At 30.0% G+C, this 27,520-nt stretch overlaps 7 protein-coding genes and 1 long non-coding RNA gene across 13 annotated transcripts; 4 read left to right on the plus strand and 4 right to left on the minus strand.

The window, feature by feature from the left end:
- Positions 1-2,699: 2,699 nt before the first annotated feature.
- Positions 2,700-7,242, minus strand: SMC1 (structural maintenance of chromosomes 1). Its single transcript, XM_035081080.1, has 3 exons — positions 7,014-7,242; positions 6,684-6,904; positions 2,700-6,455 (listed from the first exon to the last, which is right to left on the minus strand). The coding sequence occupies exons 1-3, from the start codon at positions 7,123-7,125 to the stop codon at positions 3,114-3,116; spliced, it is 3,675 nt and encodes a 1,224-aa protein (XP_034936971.1). The 5' UTR covers positions 7,126-7,242; the 3' UTR covers positions 2,700-3,113.
- Positions 7,243-7,685: 443 nt separating this feature from the next.
- Positions 7,686-9,002, plus strand: Roe1 (grpE protein homolog, mitochondrial Roe1). Of its 2 annotated transcripts, none has more exons than XM_035081092.1 (4): positions 7,686-7,859; positions 8,115-8,529; positions 8,600-8,683; positions 8,766-9,002. In XM_035081092.1, the coding sequence occupies exons 1-4, from the start codon at positions 7,774-7,776 to the stop codon at positions 8,871-8,873; spliced, it is 693 nt and encodes a 230-aa protein (XP_034936983.1). In that variant the 5' UTR covers positions 7,686-7,773; the 3' UTR covers positions 8,874-9,002. The 2 variants fall into 2 exon arrangements, with proteins under 2 accessions (XP_034936983.1, XP_034936984.1); XM_035081093.1 differs by having other exon boundaries at positions 8,749-8,939.
- Positions 8,980-13,262, minus strand: Mlh1 (DNA mismatch repair ATPase Mlh1). Of its 4 annotated transcripts, XM_035081082.1 has the most exons (5): positions 13,149-13,179; positions 12,722-12,799; positions 11,750-12,137; positions 11,602-11,665; positions 8,980-11,514 (listed from the first exon to the last, which is right to left on the minus strand). In XM_035081082.1, the coding sequence occupies exons 3-5, from the start codon at positions 11,860-11,862 to the stop codon at positions 9,064-9,066; spliced, it is 2,628 nt and encodes an 875-aa protein (XP_034936973.1). In that variant the 5' UTR covers positions 11,863-12,137; positions 12,722-12,799; positions 13,149-13,179; the 3' UTR covers positions 8,980-9,063. The 4 variants fall into 4 exon arrangements, with proteins under 4 accessions (XP_034936973.1, XP_034936974.1, XP_034936976.1 ...); XM_035081083.1 differs by lacking the exon at positions 12,722-12,799 and having other exon boundaries at positions 13,149-13,262; XM_035081085.1 differs by lacking the exons at positions 12,722-12,799; positions 13,149-13,179 and adding an exon at positions 12,553-12,590.
- Positions 13,263-13,331: 69 nt separating this feature from the next.
- Gprk2 (G protein-coupled receptor kinase 2) lies at positions 13,332-16,022 on the plus strand. The gene is made up of 6 exons (XM_035081087.1): positions 13,332-13,548; positions 13,625-13,720; positions 13,986-14,343; positions 14,440-15,346; positions 15,489-15,626; positions 15,762-16,022. Exons 1-6 carry the CDS (start codon positions 13,497-13,499, stop codon positions 15,990-15,992), a joined length of 1,782 nt encoding a protein of 593 aa, XP_034936978.1. The 5' UTR covers positions 13,332-13,496; the 3' UTR covers positions 15,993-16,022.
- A 2,256-nt stretch (positions 16,023-18,278) lies between these two features.
- On the minus strand, positions 18,279-23,966 carry LOC118065656 (large neutral amino acids transporter small subunit 1). 2 transcript variants are annotated; one of them, XM_035081089.1, is made up of 10 exons: positions 23,837-23,966; positions 22,844-23,127; positions 22,521-22,767; positions 22,108-22,233; positions 21,290-21,552; positions 20,932-21,132; positions 20,703-20,777; positions 20,374-20,626; positions 19,497-19,552; positions 18,279-19,228 (listed from the first exon to the last, which is right to left on the minus strand). In XM_035081089.1, exons 2-10 carry the CDS (start codon positions 23,117-23,119, stop codon positions 19,226-19,228), a joined length of 1,500 nt encoding a protein of 499 aa, XP_034936980.1. In that variant the 5' UTR covers positions 23,120-23,127; positions 23,837-23,966; the 3' UTR covers positions 18,279-19,225. The 2 variants fall into 2 exon arrangements, with proteins under 2 accessions (XP_034936980.1, XP_034936979.1); XM_035081088.1 differs by lacking the exon at positions 19,497-19,552.
- Positions 22,331-24,160, plus strand: LOC118065663 (uncharacterized). The gene is made up of 3 exons (XR_004690175.1): positions 22,331-22,395; positions 22,468-22,782; positions 23,925-24,160. It is a non-coding gene; the product is annotated as an uncharacterized lncRNA (long non-coding RNA).
- Positions 24,161-25,302: 1,142 nt separating this feature from the next.
- On the plus strand, positions 25,303-26,630 carry RpS2 (ribosomal protein S2). The gene is made up of 3 exons (XM_035081091.1): positions 25,303-25,379; positions 25,651-26,005; positions 26,082-26,630. Exons 2-3 carry the CDS (start codon positions 25,652-25,654, stop codon positions 26,571-26,573), a joined length of 846 nt encoding a protein of 281 aa, XP_034936982.1. The 5' UTR covers positions 25,303-25,379; position 25,651; the 3' UTR covers positions 26,574-26,630.
- l(2)37Cg (RNA polymerases I and III subunit AC2 l(2)37Cg) lies at positions 26,631-27,413 on the minus strand. The gene is made up of 3 exons (XM_035081094.1): positions 27,252-27,413; positions 27,087-27,187; positions 26,631-27,015 (listed from the first exon to the last, which is right to left on the minus strand). Exons 1-3 carry the CDS (start codon positions 27,267-27,269, stop codon positions 26,826-26,828), a joined length of 309 nt encoding a protein of 102 aa, XP_034936985.1. The 5' UTR covers positions 27,270-27,413; the 3' UTR covers positions 26,631-26,825.
- Between the last annotated feature and the right edge of the window lie 107 nt (positions 27,414-27,520).

The following is a 27,520-nucleotide window of genomic DNA, read 5'->3' on the forward strand; positions in this document are numbered from 1 at the left end:
CATCGCTATATAACACCTTTACGATGTCTCTTCTTTATTCTTTTCTTTCATCCTTGATCCTATTGCCTTTTCATGACAAGGGCAAAGCAATGGCATATCATGCTAGGATTAACATGAGTATCCAAAGTAATGAGTCTTAATAAAAAGGTTTTATGAGCCTTCGTATTTTTTACTTTATGCCCATCATAAAAATTACTTATAAATTACCAACGTATCATATTGTGGAATAATGAAGTTAATATTTTTAAAAGTCAGAGTTAATTACTTTACAGACATCTTCACACTTTTCACATTACCATTGATGCTTCATCTTGATTTATATTTACTTCAAGTAAAAATACGTTGATAACTGTGATGACGAATATGTAAAAAATAAATATTGATTTTAAAAATGTATCAGCATACAGAATAATTACTTTCACTTCTAGTGAAAACGCCGTATGGGGAGAGTAGAGAAGTGAGGGGTCGATAGTAAAAGGGGACGATTGCAATAATCTACATGACACAAGTGTCACCAAGCTGAGAAAAAATTTTCTTTACGTATTATTGTATACTAAAACCCTTTGAGATCATAGAAATGTTAATTATTCATAATTATTTATTACTTTTTAATACCTTAAAATTTTCTAGCTTGATATTTACTGATCAATATTTAATCAGCTTTGATATTAATTATATAACAGTTTCTGTTATGCAGGAATGAAATATGCAAAGTTAGTAAAGCTATCACAACTGACCTTCTCTGAAGTACCTCTGATATACATCAATTGTAATGCTTGACGTTATAAAATAGAAAAAAAAATGTTTAAAGTTATATAATGTTGGTCAATTATAATTCTAATGGATAGAGCCTATAATAAAAATAATAAAATGTTACCTTATAAATATTCAATATTATGTTCAAGTAAAGAGATATTCATAAAAAACCCATTTTATTATAATAGACTTTTTTTCAAGCTGCTCTAAAATTTTTTCAATTCTTATTTCTATGTTCAACTATGATTATTGGTAACTACGGAAGCAAAAATATTTAAAATATATATACATTGTCCGACTTCTAAGACAAGTATTTCAAGCATTCATGAATGCAAAAGCTAGTTTATCATAAAAAATTACCATTTAGATTTTTAAATAGTTGAAGACATTTTTAATTTGAAATTAACGAAGATTGTATAACATGTTAATTTAACCATCAAGCGATTATTAATGATGATCAATACTAATTATTATGCATCTATTCATCCAGAATTAGGACTATAAAAGCCAGTTTTTGAACATGTACGCATGGAGAATAGATTAGTAAAAAAATTAGCAAACCAGATGACTGATAACAATAAACTCAATGTTTAAAAGGTTAAGCTGATCGTGCTAAGATTTTGATTTAATTAAAATATTCAAAGTATTATCACTTACTTGATGTGGTTGACGTCAGAGGGTATTCGCCCCCTCACTGCTAAGAATACTTTCCCATACTCCTTAGGGTATTCTTCGTGTCATCTGCGTCTTTTTCATTTTCTTAGAATTCCAAAAATGTCCATCGTCCTTCACTATCTACAGTCATGGTATTCCTGCTGATGCTAATCAATAAATAAGGTCTATCGATGGTTCTGGAGTGTAAATAACGTCCATTAGTATCCACATTTCACACAGCATCAAGACAAAAGGTCGATAGTTGTATCACCCAAGCTTTATTGAATAAAAAAGCTGCCATGAAAATAAAGGATGAATTTTTTTGTAGATGTTTTTGGTGACAGTAGGATAGAAAAAATATTGTGTGAAGTTAGGAAAGTAATGTCCAGCTAACACCATAAATAGCTAACGAAGTTTTTGGTAATAATTATCAGTGGGTAGCTAGCTCCAGAGAGAGCACATGGAGACACCTACACAGAACAAGTTCGCAGCGTCTGTATGTGGTTTTATCTCACGGTACTCGGGGATGTTGCGGGTTGATTTATCGCCTGGCGTTGCCATAGTAACCACAGCGTGACGGGCTTGTGCGACACCCTCATATCCGAGTCGACTCTTTGCTTTGCAATATCCCTTCCCTCTCTTTACACTACTATTCCATCTCCTGTTTCTCTAACTTCACTTGATCCCTCCACGACTCTACTACTATACTACTACACGACTGCGACAATCCGCATTTCTCCATCTTTGCTTTTCCATTTTTCCTTTTCCTGCACTTCGTCCCGCTTCCTTCCATGTCTCAGCACCTTTTTTTCTCTCATTTCAACATTAATTCAGTCTCACCTCACAATTTTGCGAGCTCTTTTCTTCGTTCGATATTTATCCAACGCTAACATGACTGTGAGAAGTTTAACATTGTGCAAAAATAACCGCGAATTTCAGAAAACTTTGCAACGACTTTTTTTCGACGCGTCCTTTTTCGTATTGATATGAAGTTTACTTTAATTTTCAGTCTGACAAACTTTTTTTTGTTTTGAAGTTTAGGTGAAGTTGCGCATATATTTTCGATATCGAAAATCGATAGAAAATTTATTAAATTGAAATTGGCAGTAATTGTTATTTTAACCAATAAGGACTTGCGTAATATTTAAAAGGGATAGGGCAGAAAAGAATGAAAGAGGCTAGATTTTGGTATTGCTGATTGTATTGATCGGCCTGAGTTGAGTGGGAGAACGGGATTGATGATGATGTAGTACAGTAGTATGAGCGTTAGGGAGAGATTGTATATTAGATTTTACGTTCTATAGTTATTGTACTTCAAAGAAATTTTACATTATTCAAATCAATAATATGTTTTAGTCTGTCATCTGTGAACCCATTAGGCATTCATTACCCACAATTATTTTATTTACTCATTTATTTACAATCTTCACAAAGCGTTAATGATGAAATAGACCCTCAATTCAAAATATTATGGCTATGTACAATAGGAAACTTGTAGAAATATGTGAGGTATAAATATACTGTCAAAATCAGAAATTTAAGAAACTGTAAAATATTAAATATGAAATAAGATAATTTAATTGTGTATCTGTTGATTATGTTATATAAAATCTTTGAATAACTGAATGTTGATTGTATCGTAAAAATTAAATTAAAAAAAATGGTTCATTTGATTAAAAGTAAATTAAAATAAGACTATTCTATTAAATTTGCATTGGAAAATTTGTCAAATCTAACGTTAAAACTTTACTTTCCAAGCAACTGCCCACTTCTGGACATATACCAATAAGAGCATCAGCATGACAATAGAATTCTTCCTTGAGTGAAATAACAATTGTCTGTAGTGAACTCGTTTTGTCTCTAATATAACTCGCAACTTTTCCAATATTTGTGTTGTCCAAAGCAGCATCAATCTCATCCAAAACGAAAAATGGTGCTGGTTGGAAGCTATGAATAGCAAAGAGAAGAGCTAAAGCTGCTACAGTTTTCTCTCCACCAGAAAGATTAGACATTGGCTGGAATCGTTTGCCTGGAGCAACGCAGTTGTAGTTGATGCCGTCAAGATATGGTTCTTCTGGATTTTCTGGACCAAGAAAAGCTTGGGCTGATTGATTTTTAGCAAGGCTTTTATAAATTGGATCAATTTTATTAGCAACGTGTTCTAAACAAGCCATAAACTTATCGTGCCTCTCTTTTTTTACTTTTTCAAACATAGTTTTGGCCTTCTTTGCTTTCTTACGTGATTGTTCGAATTCTTCATTTGTTTCTTGGAGCTTTTCTTTTGCAAGATACAGCTTTTGAATAGCTTTCATATTAGGTGCTTGAATTTTTTGGATTTTATTTTGAAGATCATGAATTTCTGATGTGAGTTTATCTGAACATTTTTTAAATTCATCATCTTCAATGTCTTTAAAATTTTCATGTAAAGAAGAATAATCTATAGTGATACGACTTTCACGTTCATACTGCTGTTGAGTACTGATTGTTGTATCGTTATTTGTATCATTATTACCGTCACCAGCGATATCTTCCATATTACCATGAATCATAGGAATAGTAATATCTTCCAATTTACAATGCATCAAAATTGCATGTCTTTCCGCTTTTCTCTGTTCAATTTTTGTTTCAAAAGAATTTAATTGTTTTTGCACAGCTTGTAAATCTTTAGCAATAGCTCCAACTTCACGTCTACACTTGCCAATGTCTTCTTCTTTGTGATCTACTTCTAATTTTTTATTACTTCTCTCAGATTTCAGACGGTCCATTTGTGCTTCATCATTATCAATTTCTGCCTTTTGATTTGCCTCAGTTTGTCGAGCTGATTCCAGTTTATCTTCAGCATCTTGAACAGCTCGCTCCCATCGTAAAACATTACTTTCTGTGTCACGTTGCTTTTCAAAGTCTAACTGATTGTAAATACGATTGCATTGATTTTCAAACTCCATGCGTTTCTTTGCTCTTTCTTGCTGTGATCTCAACTCCCTTTCTTCATATTGACGAATATTTGACACACCTATCTGTTCACAAAAGCTAGCAAATACATCATCCTCAACATTATTCATTTTTTCCTTAATATTTTGAATCTCTTGATCTCGATCGGCCATCGTTTTTTCAATTGCAGCAATAGTTGGTGCAAATTTATCTAATTCTGCTTGTAAATTTTCTAATTCAGCGTCTAATTCTGCAATTTGTTTTTTGGTTGTAACCAAGTCATTTTTGTTATATTTCAGACGTGTTTCTAATCCACGAATTTGCGATTCAATCGTATTGAGTTCAGACTCTTTACGAGACTTCTTCAGACATTCTCTTAATTCTTCTGTTAATTTTTCTTTTTGTGCTTTTAGTTGAGCCATTTGCTTCTCATCCCACCGCTTGGCTTTCTTAGCGAGATCCAAACTTCCACCAGAAATTATACCAGCTTTTTGATAGAAAGTACCATCAAGAGCGACACAATCATAACGGGTCTTTTTGTCCAACTCATAGGCCACTTTATTAGCATCTTCTGGTGTCTCACAAACAAGTGCGTTGTTGGTAGCGAACAAAACTGCTCTGTCAATGTCTTTTGGTGAAAAATGTAGAACATCGTAAAGTAACTTTACATTTTTGGGCTCTTTAATATTACGGAGACGTTCTTTAAGTGGTTTAGCTTGAATGTAGTCCAAAGGTAAAAATGTTTCAGGTTCAAGATACTGCTCTTTGAGGTACTGAATACATTGCCGCGCAGTTTTCTCTGTATCTACGACTATTGCTTCCATGTATTTACCCAGAACTTTCGTAACAGCAACGTTATATCTTTTATGAATTGGTTCGCACATATTATACATTCGGTCATAAACTCCAGGGAAGAGTCTCTTGAAATTTTCTACTATTTCTGTCTTCTTTTTAGTCCTCGCTACTTCATGTTTATCAACCTTTGCATCACCCAGTTGCTCAGAAATATTTTCCAGTTCCCTTTGAAGTCGCTGGACGGTATCTTTCGATGATCCCACATCCATTTGTAAATCTGCACGAAGTTTCTTTTGGTCCTCAAGAGCAGCTTCAGATGTCTTAATGTGTTCTTCAAGCTTTTCAATCCTTTTCAAAGCCTCATCTCTCATGTGTCCTTTCTGTTTCAATTTATTTTCAATTTCTGTCTTCTTTCTACTCTCATTATCAAGTCTATCTTGATCGGACTTCTGTTCACGATTGATTGAATCTAACATTTGCAAATAACGAGCAGATTGTTTACCGGCTTCTTCTTTTAAACGGTTGTATTCACTGACTTGTTCATCTTCTAACTGTACATCTCGACCTTGCTGCTGAGATTGGCCGGCAATACTTGCTTCATAAGCAGCTTTGGCTTCCTCAACTTGTTTTAACTCTTCTTGGAGTTCATTTATATCTTTTTTATGGGCTTCATCGGCAGCTCGAGCTTGTGCTAATGATTTGTGAGCTGATTCAACCTTTTTCTGCATATGAGCAACACGTTCCTTTGCTTTGATAAACGTTGGTCTCTTCTTCGTTATTTCTACTTCAACTTCTCTAATATCCTGTTCAATTTTAGCTAAATCTCTTGCCAATTTTCCAACTTCTTTTTTGTGTTCTTTTAATATTTCTTCAGCTTTTTCTTTCTTTTTCTCTATTTTTTCTAATTCATGTTGCTTCTTTTTTTGACTATTTTCCAAATTTTCAATATCTTTTTCATTATGATAGAGTCGAAAAAGTTGGTATTCTATTTGTTTCTCAACATATTCCTCCTTTAAACGTTGATACTTTTCAGCCTCTTCTTTTTCTAATTTAGCTTCTTTACGTTCAGCTGCTATACCTTTCTTTTTTTGATATGAAAACTGCGTCTCTTCTTCAGCCCGCAACATTTCTGCTCGAAGTCTTTCATATTCTGCCTTTAAAGATCCTGAATTACTAATTTCTTCAAACAAGGCTGTTCTTTCTTTAGGATTCTTCATAGCAATTGACTCAACTGCACCTTGGAAAACTAAAAAGTTTTTAGCCTTTACATTTATTCCTAATTGTTCCAGCTCTGTCAAATAAACTTGACTTGTAACCATCTGTAAAATAATTATATAATTGAATATAATCAAAATATTTTTAATTGAAAATAACATTAAATCAATGAAATATTAATACTCATAACGTTTGAAAGAAGATGATTATAATCTTGATTAAATACTATTTTTTAGTATTATAATTGATTATTTCAACTATCTCATACTTTATTTATTGTCTATTTATCACGTGAATCAAAATATTGTAAAATAAATTGAAATGAAACTTACAGAGCCATTTATTCTATGTTCTGAAGATGATCCCTGGACAGTTCGCATAAAACTTTTTTCAGTTCCATCTTCAAGTTCAAAAACAGCAGTTACTGATGCACTTCGTGCTACAGGTTTCCCAATAGACGCTCCATGAATAAGTTCACTGAATCGTTTGACACGTAAACTACTGGTTTTTTCGCCCATAACAAAACTAATGGCATCCATAAAATTTGATTTCCCTAGAATTTTTAATGAAATAGAGAAAACAATAAAAAATATTATATAAAAATTATCAAAACATTTTATCGAAAAATTAAAAAAGACGCGTAGGTTTTTGGAGAAACTAACCTGATCCATTTGGTCCCACAACTGCAGTAAATGACTTTAATGGACCGATCAAAAGTTTTCCTTTATATGATTTAAAATTTTCTACTTCAATATGCTTAAGAAAGGCCGGCATATTGAGGCCGTAAATAAACAGAGTAGTAATTTATCACAAATCAAAGAAAAATTGGCGCCACAACGTTTTTAACAACTCTAAAACGGACATTTGTTTTGGAACTCTTCAACTAACGGGTGTTCAAAATCAATTTGTGCAATAGGTTTACTAACACGACGATATCAAAAGTCTCTAGAAAATAATTTTTTTATGATTTCGTTACGAAAAATGAATGAGTTATTACAAATTTAGGTAAAAAACGGTTCAAATGTACAAATAGATCAAAAAAATAATTTAAAACGTCATCAAAAATTTTAAATCAGCATTTAGTAACTTTTTTTTTATTTCCAACCATTTTTTCTCAGAATATAGAGGATGTAAAATTATACATGATGTATTTATATATACATACATATTATAATAATAAAAAAAGGATTTAAATATTGTTAACATAAAATAATTTATAAATGATATTGAAAATTTGTAATAATTAAAAATTTGAGTTACAAAAAAATAATGTTGAAGAAATCGACAATTGCGCCACCTATCGTTGACTAAAGTGAGCACTAGATTCAAATAAAAGCACCCGGTATAATTTTGCAGCGAATTACGCGTGGAAAATTAAAAATAAAAGTCCGTATTAGTTGATTAAGAATTATTTAAATAATTATGGCATGTATTGCTTTACCAGTTGTTGCGAAACTTGGAAAATTATCTATTGAAAATTTTTATCATGGTTCGAGAACAGTAATAAGGTAATTTCTAATTCTTTTCCAACGAAATCATGATGCAGAGAAGGCTTTTAAATTGAGGTTATAATTAAAATGAATGAACGTTTTCTTTCCTTTTTCTATTTAATAATATGTAAATAGTAACATACAGCACTGGTGTTTTTTAATAGTTCAAAAATTATTAATAAAAAAAAATTAAGATGATGTAATAATATCACTGATTACATGTAGTACTTGTTTTTTTCATACCTATAAAAATCTTATAAAATTTCTTTTCAGAAATTCTCGGGTAGCTTGGAATTATCATTATCAATCACATAAATACACAACAGCACCAGAAGAAAAGAAATCAGATGCAGAATCCCCAGAATTAACAGAAAATGAAAAAAAATTCAAAGCTGAAATTGAACTTCTCAATAAAGAGATAGTAACTTTGAAAGAAAAAAACAGCGAGTTAGATGATAAGTATAAGAGAGCATTAGCTGATGGAGAAAATTTACGTGTACGATTAACAAAACAAATCGAAGATGCTAAGCTTTTTGGTATTCAAGGATTTTGTAAAGATTTATTAGATGTCGCCGATATTTTAGGAAAAGCAACAGAAAGTGTACCAAAAGATCAATTAACTGCAAATAACCCTCATTTAAAATCACTATACGAAGGTTTAAGGATGACTGAAGCTCAATTACATAAAGTAAATAAAATTGCATATTAAGTACTAAATGTTCTGTAGAAAAAAATACAAAAAACTTAATTTTATTTAGGTATTTAAGAAGCATGGACTTGCATCTGTCAATCCATTGGATGAGAAATTCAATCCCAACGAACATGAAGCATTATTCCAACAGGTTCATAAGTAGTTTTATTTCAATGATACACTTAAATAACGATATTTCAATTATACAAAAAATAGATATCTAATTTTTTCAGGAGGTTGAGGGGAAAAAACCGGGAACCGTTGTAGTTGTATCAAAAGTTGGATACAAATTACATGAGCGAATAATAAGACCAGCACTCGTTGGTGTAGCTAAGGGTTGATTTTTATTTTCTAAAAATTATATCAAAATAAATTGCTTTTTATTTTAATAAATTAAGTATATATTTCGTTGTCACTTGAGTTATTAAATAAAAGGACAATTGTAAGTAGAAAAAACATAAAAAAAATTTTATTCAACACAAATAAAAAAATTAATCTCATAAATAACCAATAATTTTAACATATTCTATTTTAGCATCTTTCAAAAAGTTTGTACAAGTCAGGTAAACTCGCAATTCGTAGAATTGTTGAATCTTGAGCAAAATGTTTCGGAGGTAGTAGACTTTCTTTAATCGTTGCATAAAGAACGTATTCTGTAAGATGTCTCCAATCATAATGTTCACTATTTACATTAATATGACTGAATAATTTTGCAGTCTCACGGCAGATTCCATCAAAACAAGGCTTTTCTTCATCCCAATTTACTTCGGTAGCCATTCGTAGAATATAAAGTGGTAAATCAACTTCTGATGGATAATAATTTTCTAGTAGCATTGGAAGAGATTTAATATAACCATTTTTTGTGATTACTATAGAAAAATATTCTTTGAGCATTTCTGCTTTTTCTGTAAGCAAATCTCTAACATCTTCTGCAATTTCTTTTTTTGGTCTTTCACTTTCAGTCCAACCAGCTTCTTCTAACTCCAATCCCAAAAGTGATAATTCTGTTATTGATAAAGGCTCTGAAAATTTTAAAACACCATAATTTGCAAAATCATAGAGCATTATTTCATAAAATAATTCTTCAGCAAGTTTTTTTGTGTTGCAGATATAAAGATTAACGTCACTTTGAATTAATGCAAATGCTGGGTCAACACAAGCGATGAATTTCGATTCATTCAGAAGTTTTCGCAAGCCTTCATGATAAGTATCTTCTACTGACTTTCTTAATTGAAGGATGCTCGTTATATGAACTTCTCTGCGGAAATTATTTATTGAGTATGATTTAAATTCAGGTACTGATTTTTCGTCATTCTCTTTATCTTTTTCGGAACTCTTTTTTTGACCAGCTTCTGAATTATTCATTTCATTTTCTGTAGAAAGCTTTATTTTTTTATTTCCAGAATTTTCTGCTTGATGATCATCAGAGCTTTGTTTTTGATTTTCCTGATGATTTTCTGGACTGTTGTGAGAATTTTGATCTGCTGTTTTTTTAGAGTCAGGTTGAGATCCAAATAAACGTAATACAGTTTTCATTGCTCTTTCAGCTGGTTTAGACATTGGAATTGGATCTGAAGGCAGCTCTGAAGAACTATCATCACTTACAAATAAATCAATTACTGAATCAGGAATCAAAGGATTTTCGACTTGTTGTTGATCATTTTCTAAACGTTGTTCTACTTGAGTTGAAGTAACAAAATTCTGAGAATTGATTTGTAAATTATCATCAATTGATTTAAGTCCAGAATCATCAACATTACTTTCTTCTTGGTCATTTTGTGGTGTTTCTTCCGGTTTTTCTATTGTAATTTCTTCTCTTTTTTTTACGTTCGTTTCATCTAAGTTCATTTCCTCTCTCAAGTTATCACTTAAACTTTCATTTACTGTACTATCTGTATTTTCTTTATTTACACTTTGTTCAGCCACACTATGAGTCTCATTAGACTGATTACTTGGTTTAGCATTAATCGTGAAATTAAATTTGGCAAGTTTTTGCTCTTTATGATCAATTCTAACCAAATTTTTAGCATAAACTTTTTTATCTTTATCTTTCTCTTTATCGTCATATTCTGGTATAACTTCAGCCAAAACTTCCTTTGGAAGATCGACTTCTGGAAGCTTCGTTTGAACATAAAAAGTTCTGCATGCGTTGCTGTGAGTCAACTTATCATCCAAAGCAACTCTAATTTTATCAATAATTTTATGTTCATGAATAAATCTCACTTCAGACTTGGTTGGATGAATATTGACATCGACATTCTGTGGATCAATTTTTAAGGACATATAAACCCAAGGAAAGTTTCGTTTTGGCAAATAAATAGAATATATATCCTCTAGCATTTTTTTAATTAAACTATTGTCGACTAATCTATTGTTAATAAATAACAAAAGCGACCATTTTTTAGTGTAATAAAAAGGATTTGATATCAAAGCTTCAACCTTAAATTTAAAATCTTTGTCCTCTAAGTTAACCTCAATCAAGTCTCTCGTTAAACCATTACCGAATAGAGACTGTATGTTATTTATCCTCGTTGCCTTGAAAGGCGTTCGAAGTACAGGAGTATTGACGCCTTGTTTCTTTAAAGTAAATCCTACTCCTGAATTATGAATTGCATACTTAAGTACAACATCATGAATTAAGGAAAATTGTTCGGTGACATTTTCCAATGCTTTTCGACGAGTAGCAACATTATAAAATAAATTTTCTATAGTAATAGTTGTTCCTTGATTGCCAGCAATAGGCTTAGGAGCTGACTTTAATTTTCCATCAATATAAGAAGCTTTGTATGCTACCTTTCCTTGAGCTGTTTTTGTGGTGATTGAAAGCTGAGATACATGACTAATACTAGCTAAAGCTTCCCCTCGAAATCCATACGTAGAAATGCCTTGAAGATCTTCAAATTTTTCCAGTTTACTTGTCGTAAATCTTTCACATACGATGTCAAGATCTTCTTTTCTAATTCCTGTTCCATTATCTTGAATCTAAAAAATATCATATATGCAATTATTTAATAATTATATTAATAAAAATTTCTAACAAATGTTGGAAAAATTAGTTATTATACTTACTTGGAGTAATTTTAAACCACCTTCTTTGACAACTATTTGAATGTCAGTTGCTTTAGCATCAAGACTACAATAAAAAATCGTTATCCAGTTACTCCAACATTAATTGATACTCTAATAAAAATAACAAATAATTGTTTAAATAGTTAACCTGTTTTCAATTAATTCTTTCAATGCATTTGCCGGTCTTTGTATGATTTCTCCAGCAGCAATGCGGTTTACCACTACCTCATCAAGTTTCTTGATTTTTGGAGGGCTTGCCATTGATGATGTATAGGTTTGATTTCCCACAATTTAATGATTACAATGTTCGTAATAAACACGATACACGTGTTATAAATACCATGAGAAAATTAGCGAAATAGAAAGTTTTGACACTACTACATCTTTGGAGAATTTCATGAACGTAACGTATTTTCTAGCTCAACACATACATGTAGATCTTCACTGCACATGCGTTTATGTACATCTTATATCTCTCTCTTTCTCTTATGTAGGTTCTCTCTAGTCGGCCTGCGGTAAAACATTTCTTCGGCTTTCTGAAATCACACAGTACAGTTGAGTAGAGATCAGTAGTCCAACCTGTATATCAATTTCTTGGTTTAAGTTTCAGTGCTTAGATCATGAATAATTTTTTGGTGTCATGATTTCAGAGGGTATGTGAAAAATTCTAACAAATGTTACAAAATATTACAGAACCTTCAAACTAATAATTACCCAATGAAACTATTAATAATGGTTTTTATCTCAACTTTTTCAATGCTATTTCACACTTTCATCAAGCATGCAAGGAAATACACAGCAATTAGATCTATCACGCATTTATTATCTTATAAAAAATGTATTTATAATTATCTGAACACGAGACAAGTGTTAATTATTATTATTTCATTGCTGAATCTTTCAAATACGTATTTAGAAATGTTTAAAAAAAATATTAAATATCATAATTACACTACATGGAATAAAATGTAAACAGGCTTTGAATGTAATTTGAAATAGTTTATTTCCTATTAAGGTTTTATTGTGTTGTTGTTGTCTTATTTTCTCTTTGTTTTCCTGTATTTTTTCATGCATATATACTTATTCTCTTTCTCTCTCTTACATATATACATTTAACTACCTTTCTCGTCAGAGTCGGCCATTACTTTTCGCGTCTTTCCACGAGCTGTTCAGATGTGTTCACTGTTCTCACAATTTTCTATTTAAATGAAAAATTTTGTTAGGCTTTTAAACAAAAGATGAATTAGTTTTAATGTCGTTATAAAATACAAAGAGTTCTAATTAACTTTTAAAGTATTAAAATTAAAATTAATTATTTTAAAAAGATTTAATTCAACTGTTTACGCCCATTTCACATGTCTCGTGTTTTTATTATTATAATCAGTATGTAAAGATTTAATGTTTGTACAATTTTACAGTAATTATTAATAATTAAGATGATGGCAATTTTTTTTTCTGTTGTAGAACGTATTGAAATACAAGAGACAATACGAACATTGATGAGGAATTGATCGAATAATTAGGTTGTTATTCATTTAATAATTTACCTGTACAACGTGGCTATACAAGCAAGACTGATAATTAATCTGTTGGTATAAACGTGAATTCATGTATTAAAAGTTGACATTGAATGGCAAAGTAATCATCCGTAGTGGTGATTGATAAACCGTTCACAAATATTCAAAATATCTCGGGGTTACGCGTTTAGAACGCGGTGCCCCATTGGGCGCAGATGGGAGCTGGTTTGTTGAAATCAGACTGGGTTGTAAAGCCCAGAGTTGGAAAACAGTTTTCAAAGTTACAAAAGAAAACAAAGTGTATTCGTGATCTATTCATATACTCAGGAACGCTCGTCCTAACTATTAAGCCGTTGAAGTTTAATCAAGCTGGAATTGATGGAGTTAGAGAACATTGTAGCAAACACCGTTTATCTCAAAGCACGAGAAGGTATTTTTACAGTTTTTAATAAGTGTATTATTTTCATAATTTAATATTAATTTAACTTTTAATGACTTAATTGCAGGTGGTGGTGACAGTAATAAAGGTAAAAGCAAAAAATGGCGCAAAATACTCCAACTTCCACACATATCCCAATGCCTCCAGCTTCAAAACAAACTTAGTGAGTATTGCATTACTTGTATGAAATATTTTTTTCTAAAAAACAAAATCATGAATAATTCAATCCATTAAGAGATTAATTTTTTATTAGTAGTCATAAAGTTCAAAATGAAAATATTGTGTTGAAAATATCTATTGACGAAATGAATTATTTTAGAAGATTGTCCAACGTCTAATAAATATTTATCGCTAAATTACTTTACTGAATAAAAAAAAATTTTGTTATTATTTAGAATAATTTGATAATTGTGTTGGTTTATTTCTAGCCATACAGTATGATTATATCGTGGATAAGCAACCTATTGGTCGATTGTTATTTAGACAATTTTGTGAAGATCTTAGACCGGCATACCATCGTTATAATCTTCTACTGGATGCAATTGAAAAATATGAAGTTGAACTAGATGAAAATAGAGTAGAGCTAGCCAAAGATTTATTTGATCAGTATTTGAAACATGAAGACTCCGAAGACACTGACATTCTCACTGATTCCCTTATATCTGAATGTGAAGAACGACTTAATTCTGGTGGAAGAGATTTATTTGTACAGATTTCTGAAACAGTAAAAAATTTTCTCGCTGGTGGACCTTTCAAGGAGTTTCGTTCAAGTTTATACTTTTGCAGGTTTGTAATAAAAAATCATAACATTCATTAAGTCAAAGAAACTTGTATATTATTTTTTTAACTAAGACCAAAATTAAATTATATTGTAAAAAATAGGTATTTGCAATGGAAATGGTTAGAGAAGCAACCAATCACCTACAAGACCTTCAGAATGTACAGGGTTCTAGGAAAAGGTGGCTTTGGAGAAGTTTGCGCTTGCCAAGTACGTGCCACAGGAAAAATGTACGCTTGCAAGAAGCTAGAAAAAAAACGAATAAAAAAGAGAAAAGGAGAATCAATGGTATTAATCGAGAAGAAATTTTTACAAAGAATCAATTCAAGGTTTGTGGTATCTCTTGCCTATGCTTACGAAACAAAAGATGCTCTTTGTCTAGTTTTAACAATTATGAATGGAGGCGACTTAAAGTTTCATATTTATAACATGGGTGGAGAACCTGGCTTTGACATTAATCGTGCACGATTTTATGCTGCGGAAGTAGTTTGTGGGTTAGAGCATCTCCACCACCGAAAAATAGTCTATAGAGATTGTAAGCCAGAAAATATTCTTCTTGATGATTATGGACATGTTAGACTATCAGATTTGGGGTTAGCTGTTGAAATAACTCGTGAAATCGGGACACAAGGACGAGTAGGAACTGTTGGTTATATGGCACCAGAAGTAATTGACAATGAGTATTACCTATATTCTCCAGACTGGTTCAGCTTTGGCTGCCTTGTTTATGAAATGATTGAAGGACGAGCACCGTTTAGGGCACGAAAAGAAAAAGTAGAACGTGAAGAAGTTGATAGAAGAGTGAAAGAAGATCAAGAAACCTATTCACCTAAATTCACAGAAGAGGCCAAAAATTTGTGTCAACAACTATTGAAAAAAGATCCAAAACAGAGATTAGGATGTCAGACTGGCATTAATGGAGCTGATGAGATCAAAGTTGACAGCTTTTTTCAATGCGTAGATTGGACAAGAGTTGCTGCTGGAATGTGGGAACCACCATTTGTTCCAGATGTAAGTTTTGAAACTTTATTTTGTTTTATGTCGTAACATCATTTTTTATAAAAAAAAGCAAAATAAATATCAATAAAATTATTTATTTTCCATCAAAAAAAATTAAGAAAAATGGATTATTAATGTAAATTTATATTTTTAGCCTCATGCAATCTACGCAAAAGATGTCTTAGATATTGAACAATTTTCAACTGTAAAAGATGTGACCATAGATGCAACTGATAACTCATTTTACAGTGAATTCAGTACCGGGAGTGTTTCAATTCCATGGCAAAATGAGGTAATAGCACACAATGAGCATTAAACAATAATGTTGATGCTCATTGATGATAACATGAAGATAAGAGAAGAGTTATAGAAATTTCAATAAAAACATGGAAATTTATTTGAGTTGAAATGTACTCTATTTTTACAGATGATTGAGACTGAATGTTTTAAAGAGCTAAGTGCCCTCGGACCACATGGTTCTCCAACGCCTGATTTAGTGATATATCATCCTGTACCGATTGAAGAAAGTCGTGGATGTTTTCCATTCAGAAGAAAGAAGAAACCAAACGCCCGGGCACGACAAGTATCCATTACTGAGGCTAATCTTCGTGAATTTTCGTTCCTAATTCCACCTACCGTGACACCTCCTGATAGCTGATCTACGGTGAGCAAAATAACTTTAAATATATCGGCTAAAGAATTAGAGCACTCTTTACGATGTTGCCTCTAATATTAAAATTTTAACTAAAGAACTACCATGTGAATCACGTAAACTCACTTCTATCACCATTCACATTTTCAATTGCGTGAAATACAAGGCTGTGAAAACAGTTAAATTGCGCGAGCTTTATTGTGTAACAACACTTTTGGAAAGAACAAAAACGCACAGATAAAGGGTGCACAAACTTTTCTAAATCTATCTTTATTTGGCTGTTGAAAGACTTGCAGAATTTTGTATAACTTTTTTTTCTTTCACGTATATTAATTATTCAATCGTGAATGTTGTTAATAATAACGATAATAATAGACATTTTTTTTAGAAAATTAATTCATTAAGTCTAAGTATACAATGAAAATTTTTTAAACGAATATTCTCATAAGACTAATAAATGACGATGGAAGAAAAAATTATTTTCTTTTTTTTTTTAACATAGATATTCGTAATTAATATCAAAAATTAAAAAAAGTAAAATATTTCATCTTTTGCTTTATTGAAAATAATTTTTTCTTTCGGAAAATACGAACAAAAAGCTCAATATAATATTTATTAATAGGATGAATATAAGTACCTATAATTATAAAACATCAGTAAGTCATCAAATTTACAGGGCATTGAGATAAAAGGAATATTTTGCCATTTTTAGCCATTTAATTTGTTAATATTATTACACATAATTGTTTAATGTATATTTTTAGATAATGTTATTAATAATAGATGTATTATATTTCTAGTATTATTACAATTATTAATAATTTATAAATGATATTTTTATTAGCAATTAATAATCATTCCACTTGTTGAGATAGTTAATTTTTTCGTCTATTATTATCATTATTATTTAGTAAAAAAACAATACATTTTTTTATGAACTGACAGTATATGACTGACAAGCTCTGTAGAAATATTCTCATTTTTTACATATTCAAGTACAATAATATGTCGATTATTTAATAGTAATTAATAATAAATATTCAAATATTATTTATACGTAACAAATAGGTATTGAAATGAATGATATAAAAAGGGTACAGATTGTGACGCTGAAATTCAAGAGAATAGACAAAAATTAAAGAAATAATGACGGCAAACCGTGTAATTCTTCGACCGTCCTTCATTTAATAAGTTTAATAATTACATAAGAGGAAACTAATAAATAAAATAATTAAACTACTATGAAATAAGATATGGTAAATAATCATATAAAAGTACACGAATCTTATTTCAAGTAATAACATTCAAAAGTAGCGCATATTGCGGTTATTTATATAAAAAATTAACTTGAAAAAAAAATTCAATATCTGACGCCGCTCAAAAATATTATTTTTCAACAGATATAGTCTCCGTGAGACTCTTAAGTTATAATCAATGGCCTATTTGTATAATATTTTTTTATCTGTAATTTTTTAGCTTAAAAGTTTAATTTGCAATCAACTAGACAACTTGACTAGTCACAGTATGTATGTGCATACTCATATTTTGAAAATAACTCATGCGCACATGTGACCTAATATTATTCGGGAAGTGTTAATAATCGCCAACCATTCGATAATTAAAAAGTATAATTGAAATAAAATCATTTTTTATGATGCATTTAATATACTATTTTTAAATTAATGTGACAAAATGAGAGTTGCCAGAACTATTGATAAATAATTTAGGGTAAATTTTACTTGTAAAAACAACAGCTTAGTTAATCCATTCATAAAAGAAAAATGTTTATTATCAAATGAAAGAGTGGTGAATTTAATAAAAATACTTCATTAAGACTGATGAATTCATTCTTTTATAAAAAATGCACAATTCCTTGATGCTTGCCTTATATCAAGTAATTCATTTCATATAAGTAAAAATTAATTATTGTCATCAATAAAAAAAAAATGATTTCAATTGTTTATAAATCGATCAAGTGAAAAATATTCTTATGAATACAAACAAATAAGAATAACAATACATCTTAATACTCAATTTTTCTGTGTATATATATCTATATTCAATTTTTCTGCAATCATATTGCTTTGATATTCTATTATACTGTCAATGGAACAATCTAATCAAAGCACAACCTGGCAACTCTGATGAAAAATATTGAAAACTTCTAATTTTAATTAATGAATAATTTATTATGTGAATCAATTTTTGCAATATTTTTTTTCTCAAATCAAATAAATATGAATTTCGTTCCAATAAAATTAAGAATAAAATAACAGGATGAATGATTTGTATATTTATGCATTATGTTTTAAATTCATATTTTATTTTATTTTTTTTTTTACATAGTTGCTTTTTGCCAAATAAACATTAATACCAGACAATGAGGTAGTATATGTATCATAAATATTTATATTGTCATAATTTATTTATAAGTATTCACACAGTTTCTTTTTGTTAAATCTTAATAGACATCAATTTATCGCGTAGTCAGATCCTAAATTATTTTCTATGTAAAACTTAAGTATTTTTTCCTCAAAGTATAAAAAAGCGATAAGTATAATTCTAAATAATTTAATGAGTTTATGTATGGAAAAGAATATCGCATTATAAAAAATTTTCCACATATCCTAATTGAATGTTGAGTCATTAATTATTGTCACATGAGACCAGTCGTGATCATCATTAATTAATTATGCCTACTATCACGACAAACAAATAATTAAAAAAGAAACGATAATTAGAAAAATATACACACATTGTATTTAAAAAATCATTACAAGCATATGTATGTATTAATATTATGTAAAATATTCTAATATCATTCGTTTTTATCGCTCTACATCATTCAATCATCATGATTTGGACAAAAAATTTTCATAAAAAATAAGAGTAACAACAATAACGATATGTTGGATGTGGTGAATTTTCCAGAGACAATTAATAACGGTAGTAATCTAAAAAAAATTCAAATAAAAATATATACAGTAATTCACCTTTTTCATGCGTTATTTATAATTATTTATCCTGAATTTAAGTTGTTGAAATTCTTGTTGATAGTTGTATATTCTTTATTTTTGGCAGTAATTATCATTTGCTTAGTGATTGCCGATTGGACATTTTCATGAAACTGTAATTTATCAATATTTCTCTTTTCATCATGGCAAGCTGAATTTTTTACACTTGTGCAGGTTTTGCTTTACCAACAACCACCATAAGCTTCTGCATAAATTTAGTTACCCCTACTGTAACAAAAATAACTCGATTAATATTCAGATATATCAATTGTAATAGAGAAAAAAATAGTTAATTTCTTTTAAAAGAGATAGAAAATCATCATTAATTAGACTTTTAGTGCAATATTAAGCTTTGTGTGCTGTGTAGTCTGTGATAGATGCATTTAAATTAATAGATAAATTGATGAATAAATAATATAGTCAATTCAGCAAATAATTATAATAATGATGATTAAGAATAATAATAATAGAATGTAAAGTGTTGTATAAGTGAAACCTGTGATTTTGGTCCAACGACTACCATCATCTTCTGGAAATATTGAGTGACTGCGCCTATATCAATATTAAAAAAATTTAAATAAAAGAAAAAATTCTACACCTAGCTAATATTTTATTGAAATATACTCAGTGATAAATTTATTCTTTATAATTAATAAAAATATTTTATACTGAGATTGCCTTAAGTGTGAATAATTACTATTATATTCTACTTAAAATTTGTTAAAGTTTATATTTAAGTAATATTCAGCTATTATTTTAAAAAAAATCCAGACATTGAGATTGTATATTACATTAGCTAATTATTTCTATTTGGAATTAATTTAAAAATTCAGTGAGTTTCTTAGATTTTTCTTTCTCAAGTTCTTCGATTAAATTTTTTTATGAATTAATTTTGTTATTAGGAGAATAGGTTTATAACTTAACTATAATCAAATGTGCTGTAATTATTTGTAGTTGTGTTAACTAACTGACAGCAATGTTTTTTAATTATTTAAATACAATAGTGAAAATATAATTTAAAAAATAAGGATGTTTACGACAACTATGAATTTTAATGAAGAAACATTTTTAAAATAATTTTTAATTTTAACTATTCAAAAAAAATTGAAATATAAATCTAAGAATGTCATTGAATTTAATTAGAATAAACAAAATTTGATTAATGAGAGATAAAAAAAAAACATATTCTTATGCTGATTGTAAATGGACTCAGAAATTACTTAGTCACGATTACTCCGAAGTAACTTGAACTTGTGATGAACTAGAGCTGCATCAAACGAAATATTTTGCATCTCTCATTTTCAAGTTTTTTATTTGAATGATAGTGATACTAAAAATAAATAATACTAAATAAATTGTTTGTAAATACATACCAACTCCGCTTACGAAGAATTTAGGCTTCGTTTTCCAAGCAATAAAAGCAAAGTACACAGGTACCGCTGAGAAAATCATAAGACATCCGTATCCTGTTTCAACAGGACTAGCATACATTGGAACAAGTGTTACAAATAGCGTTGCCAGGATATACAATATTGGAAATATTAGATTTACTCTGATAGGCCGCGCAAGATTAGGTTGTGTATATCTTAACCATGGCACGCACAAAACTGATACTCCAATACTCAACTAATTATCAAATAACAGTCATAAGTATCTTATTTATTCTAAATATATAAATGAAATGATTAAAAAAAATTCTTACCCAGGTAGCAAAGCCAACGTAATTTATGAGCGCATTAATATTGGAACTAGCTAGATAACACATTGATAATAGTGCCTAGAATAGTAAAAGATTTATTTGTTTATTTATTACTCATTTATCTCTCAAGTTTTTTTCTTATTGTTGGAATTTCATGATATGATGGATAGTAATGTCAAAAAAATATGACTTCATCTAACAAGACAACAATTATTTTAATGAAATATCTTACCATACAAATGACTGCTGGAGCTGGCGTTAATCTTGATACTTGAATCATAGTAAGAATCTCTGGCATTTGACCCTCACAAGCGCCCGCATAAAATAATCGCGAAGATGTTAATAATATTCCATTGACTGCACCAAAAGTAGAAAGTGCTACGAAAACTGGTATTATCCATGCCATCACTCCAAAAAGACGATTGGCGAAGGTCTGCAAATTCAATTCAACTTCAGATGTCAAGTATTGGTATCTTAGTCTTATTAAAAAGAGATAAAATTGTGAGAACCCCAAGGTTATAAAGAAAATAAATTACGAACAATAAAAGTAAAATAAGAGGCAAGATAATAAGAAAATTTTTTTAACTTACAACTGCAACAGCTTCACTAGCGAGTACTTCTTTGGGGCTCAATGTCGTATAAAAAGCAGCATTGGTACATACATAAACAACGGTTACAAGAGTGCAGGATATAGCAATAGCTCTAGGCAAATTTTTAATAGGATCCTTGAGCTCTTCAATTATAAAATTCAGATAATTCCAACCATTGTAGGCGAATAGCCCAGAATAAAAACTTAGAGCTATTGAAGTTACTTCAGTTTTTGTATTATCGAAGTTGAAATGTTCAGTATGTCCTGAAATGTAAAAATAAATATGTTTTTTTTTTGATGAAGAGATACATGTACCATTAGTAGAGGCATTATTTAAATTTTGTTATGCTTGAATTGGTAGTAAGAGAATGTACATGATATTAATGGCTTCGTTATCATAGAGCTTTCACAGGATTATTAATAGGTAAATCTTTGTACTCTAAATATCTTAATGGATTCAATTAAATCATTTTTTCACGTGTGATCGAACAGTAGAGATCGAGTTGTCCATACGTGCGCGGACGTATTTAATTCGGCTTTTTGATTGGACAAATTGTCGCGTCCGGTACCAGACATAAGACTCTATCCTTCTAATGTTAAAAGAAATATCAAAATAAAACTACGACTAGTTTTAATGCTGCTGTTACTTTAATGTAACTATTATCCAGCTTATTCTTCTAATACCTTGTTAAAAATAATTTCTGCTACTAAATGCGACCTTCCTACTTGTTGTTTGACACATAAGCTCTTGAGCTCTTGAATTAAATTACACAATTCTTTCATTTATTAATTCAGCATTTTATTTAAAATCAAACTCACCCTTTGCTAATTGGTAAGCTCCAGCAGTAATAATAACAAGTAAAGCCACTAGTTTGGCATAAGTAAAAACATCTTGGACTCTTGTTGCCCATTTGACGTCCCAACAATTAACAAATGCTAAAGTACCTGTAAATTAAAAACCTTTTATTCATTCACAGTATTGTTGAATAAGGCTAAAAATGATGTAATTAAGTTTTTTAATTTTGTCAATTTAAGTATTAATGGAATTTTGGACAACATGAAAAAAAAAGAAAGTTCGTTATAACAAAAAAGGAACATCGAGTAAAGGTAATTACATAAAAGATTATTGCAGTAATTGAATGATGGTGTGGTGTAAATTGATAAATTGATTTTCGATAGGTTGGTGGAGAGTTTTTGACTACAAAAGAAGGCACACAATGGAGAAAGCTTACATATGCAAACTGCCGCAAGCAACCGAGCAGCATCTCCCGGAGGATCACAATCCGGAAATATGGGCTTAAGAACATAAATACTAAACGTGAGAGCAACAATAGCTTGGCTACATGGCCGAACTATCATACACTCAATCCAAAGTCTAATAAATGCTGCGAATGGTCCAAACGTCTCCATAATATAGGCATAATCTGCACCTGATCTCTTTATCATACATCCTAATTCGGCATAACAATAAGCACCCACCTGGAACACCATCAGGTATTTGAGTTTTATTTATTTTTAATAGCATTTTTTGAAGGAATAACTTATTTAATATTACCATAGAAAATATTCCTGATAAAGTCCAAACTAAAAGAGCTACATTGGTACTTCCAGTGTGCATAATTACTCCAGTAGGGCTTACAAAAATTCCTGATCCAATAATTGATCCCACAATTACAGTAATACCATTGATAAGTCCCATTTTAGCTTCCAATTTTATTTCTCCAGGAGCATCTGCAGTCGCAGACATTGCTTCCAGTTCTTTCTCCTCATTATTTTCCACAGTGTCGAAACAGTTGTTATCTCCATTTTTAATGCTCCCTTTTCGTGACATTTTTTATCCTGAAAATATCATTTCATTTTATTAATATATCAATATCGATGCAGATCCTTGAATTAAAATAATTACTAGCTTTATTTTATCAAAGATTAATCATACTCAACAATATAATTGTTTATTAAAAAGAGAGAACGGTATGAAATTTTCTGAAGTTGTGAATAAATATTTAATTACGTGCATATATTTTTAAGCAGTTATATTAAATTTCAATGATTAATGTAAGGAAAAAAAATGTAAAAATGATCAAAATTGATAAAAAGAGGTTTCTTAATATAAAACATATATATTTTTATTTTTAAAAAACAGTTTTTTTCACAGAATATACTTAAAATATTACAATACACAGTATTAAGACCGTATAGCTTCCAAATTATCTAATTATTCAAGCGAATCAAGAAAAAAAGTAGAAATCGGTGAGAGGAAATATGGAATTTAGAAATCGTGATAATAAAAATCAGATTTATTACACAACATCGAGTATTATTCTACACAAAATTCACAAAAATTTCATTGATATTAACTCATTTAAAAAATAATAACTTTACATTGGCAACATACGTAAGAAATATATTATATATAAAAATCAATACACCACGTGGATCAACGGCTATTTCATATAATTTTATACAAATAATGAGTCAATACTAGTTCATTTATTTATCAAAAAAACATATCAAAAATATTTTTTCATTCACAAAAAACTTGACTTACCTGTTTAAGCTTATTTTAAATAATCAAGTTTTAGTTTAATTTTACTAGTTCAATATTTCCCTAACAAATTCACTGATTTCTGTTACAGAAAATACCAAGCATTTGAAAGAAGAAGTTGAATGAATGGAAAATGAAAATTTACTGAATTAAAAGATAATTAAAAGAAAAATTTTGGCAAATTATATAGGAGCAACCGTTTAAAACGGTCTTGTCACTTAACGTATCTCTACTCGCGTAAGACTCAATTCAACGTACGTAAAGCTATGATCAACCCAGTGCGACCACTCCATGTACGCTGAGCGTTCAATACATCACAGGAGAAAAGAGAGAGAAGGGTGGCAAAGAGGGGAGTTTAGAAAGGGGGAAAAAAAGAAAGGCACTAGTTCAAGGGGTTGGAAATTCGTATGATGTTAGACAAAACCAGTATTTGCTTTAAGACAATTAAACTCATTATTTTTTTACTCTTTTTGTTACACTTTATATTCTCACATAATATTTGATAACATCTGCTGAAGTTAATAAAATAGTTATTAAATCATCTACACGGCTTTTTATACGGTTAATCAATTTATTAAATATTAATTTAATTATTCATTTATCGTGATATTTAATGTTTATTTCATTTAACAACAGATATTTTGTGGTTGATTACAGGTTGAAGTAAATAAAAAGATTTAGCAAAATTTTTGTCTTTATGTTAAAAATGAAATTTAAATCGTTACCAAAATAGATATTAATGTATTCATGAATATTAAAATTGTGTAAATAATTGTCGATTGGAAACAACTTGACGTCACGTCTTTACTTGGATTTGAGCAATTTTATTTTATTTCTGCTTGACATCAACTGAAATGTATATGTATATCTATATGATAATGAGAAGAACTATTTTTTTTCTATGTTCAATATATGTGTTTTTTAGCTCATCTACTACCGTATATTACGACTATTTACATATCTAGAAGCACTCCAATAAAAACAAGATAATTATTTTTTTATTGATTATCTTTACACTTGGAGAAATTATTCAAGAATTTTGTGGAAATTTATGACATAATGATATCATAGTTTTTATTTAATTTAAATTTATTGCTATTGAGAACAATTGTTTAAGCAACAAATGGAACTTTATAACTTTCTTGTGAATTTATGAGTAAACAAATTTTTTGTTTTACTCCAATAATTTAAAATTTAATTTTATCTGGGAAAGTTATATTCTGCATATTTTTGTTTTATATTTCGAAGTATATTCAAAGACAAAGAATTTTTTTTTTCAATTTTAGTTTATTCATTTTAAATAAAACAAACTTAGTGAGTGTTTCTTAAAAATTCGCGGAATAAATTTGAAATTTTTGAAGATTGCATTATTACCGACAAATGATTTAAAAAACAATACCATAAGAGCAATTTAATATTTTTAATTTTTTTCACTGTGGCGCTGATGCTACTGATACTTCCTCTCTCATGAATTTTAATCCACGCTTGATTAATTCTCATCGCCATCTTCCTTCTTTGTGATCTTTCTATTCACATAACGAGATAAGTAAGTTCATTATGGTTTTTTTAACACATTTATGTGATTTTATGTAGTTCTAAAATTAATGATATTAATAAAACTAGCTTTCTAAAGTCAGATTATATATGAAAATCAATCATAATTATCAAAAAATGCAGTATAATCTTAAATAATTCGATTCGTTAGATGAGTACAATTTATAGCCACGTGCATGTAGCAAGCATTGTTTTTTTAAAATTAATTCTGTTAATAATTTATTAATTTTTTCATTAATATTATTAAAAAATTTAATTTAAAGAATGGCGGACGCTGCTCCAGCCGCTCGTGGAGGATTCCGTGGTGGATTTGGTGCTCGTGGAGGAGCCGGTGATCGTGGAGGTGGTCGAGGTCGTGCTCGTGGTGGACGAGGAAGAGGACGTGGACGTGGTCGTGGAGGTAAAGAAGACCAAAAAGAATGGATACCAGTGACTAAACTTGGACGGCTTGTAAAAGACGGAAAAATTCGTTCTTTGGAGGACATCTATCTCTTCTCCTTGCCCATCAAAGAGTATGATATTATCGATCAATTTATCGGACCATCTCTAAAAGATGAAGTACTTAAAATCATGCCTGTCCAGAAACAAACCCGTGCTGGTCAGCGTACACGTTTTAAGGTAGCTTCCACTCTTTCATTAAAATAAAGATTTTAATTGATAAATTTTATTAATAATTATTTTTAATTCCCAATAGGCCTTCGTCGCTATTGGAGATAGCAATGGACATATCGGACTGGGAGTAAAATGCTCTAAAGAAGTAGCAACAGCTATTCGTGGAGCTATTATTTTAGCCAAACTCTCCGTTGTTCCAGTTCGTCGTGGATATTGGGGAAATAAGATTGGAAAACCCCACACTGTACCCTGCAAAGTTACAGGAAAATGTGGATCTGTTCAAGTACGTTTGATTCCAGCACCAAGAGGAACAGGAATTGTATCAGCCCCAGTTCCAAAGAAACTTCTTCAGATGGCTGGAATTGAAGATTGTTATACATCAGCTCGTGGATCTACCTGTACTTTGGGAAATTTCGCAAAAGCAACTTATGCTGCCATTGCTAAGACTTATGCATACCTTACACCTGATTTATGGAAGGATATGCCTCTTATTGAAACTCCATATCAAGAGCACGCTGATTGGTTATCAAAGAATCATCGTGCTGTCACCGGCCAAAGAAGTGCTGATATGTAATCTTAACTCAGCAATGGATTGTCATCAAAAGAGTCAATAAAGTTGATACAAAATATATGTTGTTTTTTAAAATTATTTATTCAACTTTATAAATTAGCGTATAAATATTCTGTTATGGTTGACCATACTTTTACCATTCCCAATATCATGCCCTTAGGAAACAATACGGTTAACCATTTCTTACAAATTTACAAAATTTTACTCTTAAATATACATATATATAACATACAATATATTATAATGCAATACGATTCAACTTAAAGGCGTTTCACCTTCACATTCTTTCGTAAAAACTTCTATAACATGATCACTGACTTTCTCTAAATCTTCTAACCCTCGTTTGAGAGCATTTACTGCTTTTCCTCGGTGCATTTGAATCCTGAAATGCATCTTTGTTTCTGCAGGATGAGGAACGGTATAACCACAAAATTGAACATCTGGACTGTGATAAAAAATATCGGTATTAAGATTATTAAGAAAAAAAAACCCTTTATTTCTTACAATAATACTTACTATTGTGAAATTATGCTTCGAAGAACGTTTCCAAATGTATGACCCTCATCTTGGAAAACAAATGTTCGAGATTTTTCATTAGTTGTATCATCACCTGCAAGCTAATTAAAAAACATTAGTTTTAGAGTAATTTATGAGAAAATATTTGAATATAAAATTATTTACCACAGCAAGACGTCCCATTTTGAGTTTTATTTAGTGTATGTATTCTAAAGTAATTAAATTAGATTATTTATTAGTGGATAATTGTGTATTTAATTCAATCCGTCAACTATTCAACATGTGTCAGATAACCTCATGAGCTTGTCAACAACCGAAACACTAAAGTGTCGCCATCTAGTCCTAACTCAAATTTTGCAGAACTAACATCAATAAACCCGCGAAAATAAAGACATGGTCGTTGTACATATGTAGTTTTGATTAATTTAACTATA

The sequence above is a fragment of the Chelonus insularis genome, unplaced genomic scaffold, assembly GCF_013357705.1.
Source record: "Chelonus insularis isolate UGA/USDA-ARS -01 unplaced genomic scaffold, ASM1335770v1 contig_319_pilon, whole genome shotgun sequence".
Taxonomy (NCBI): Eukaryota; Metazoa; Arthropoda; class Insecta; order Hymenoptera; family Braconidae; genus Chelonus; species Chelonus insularis.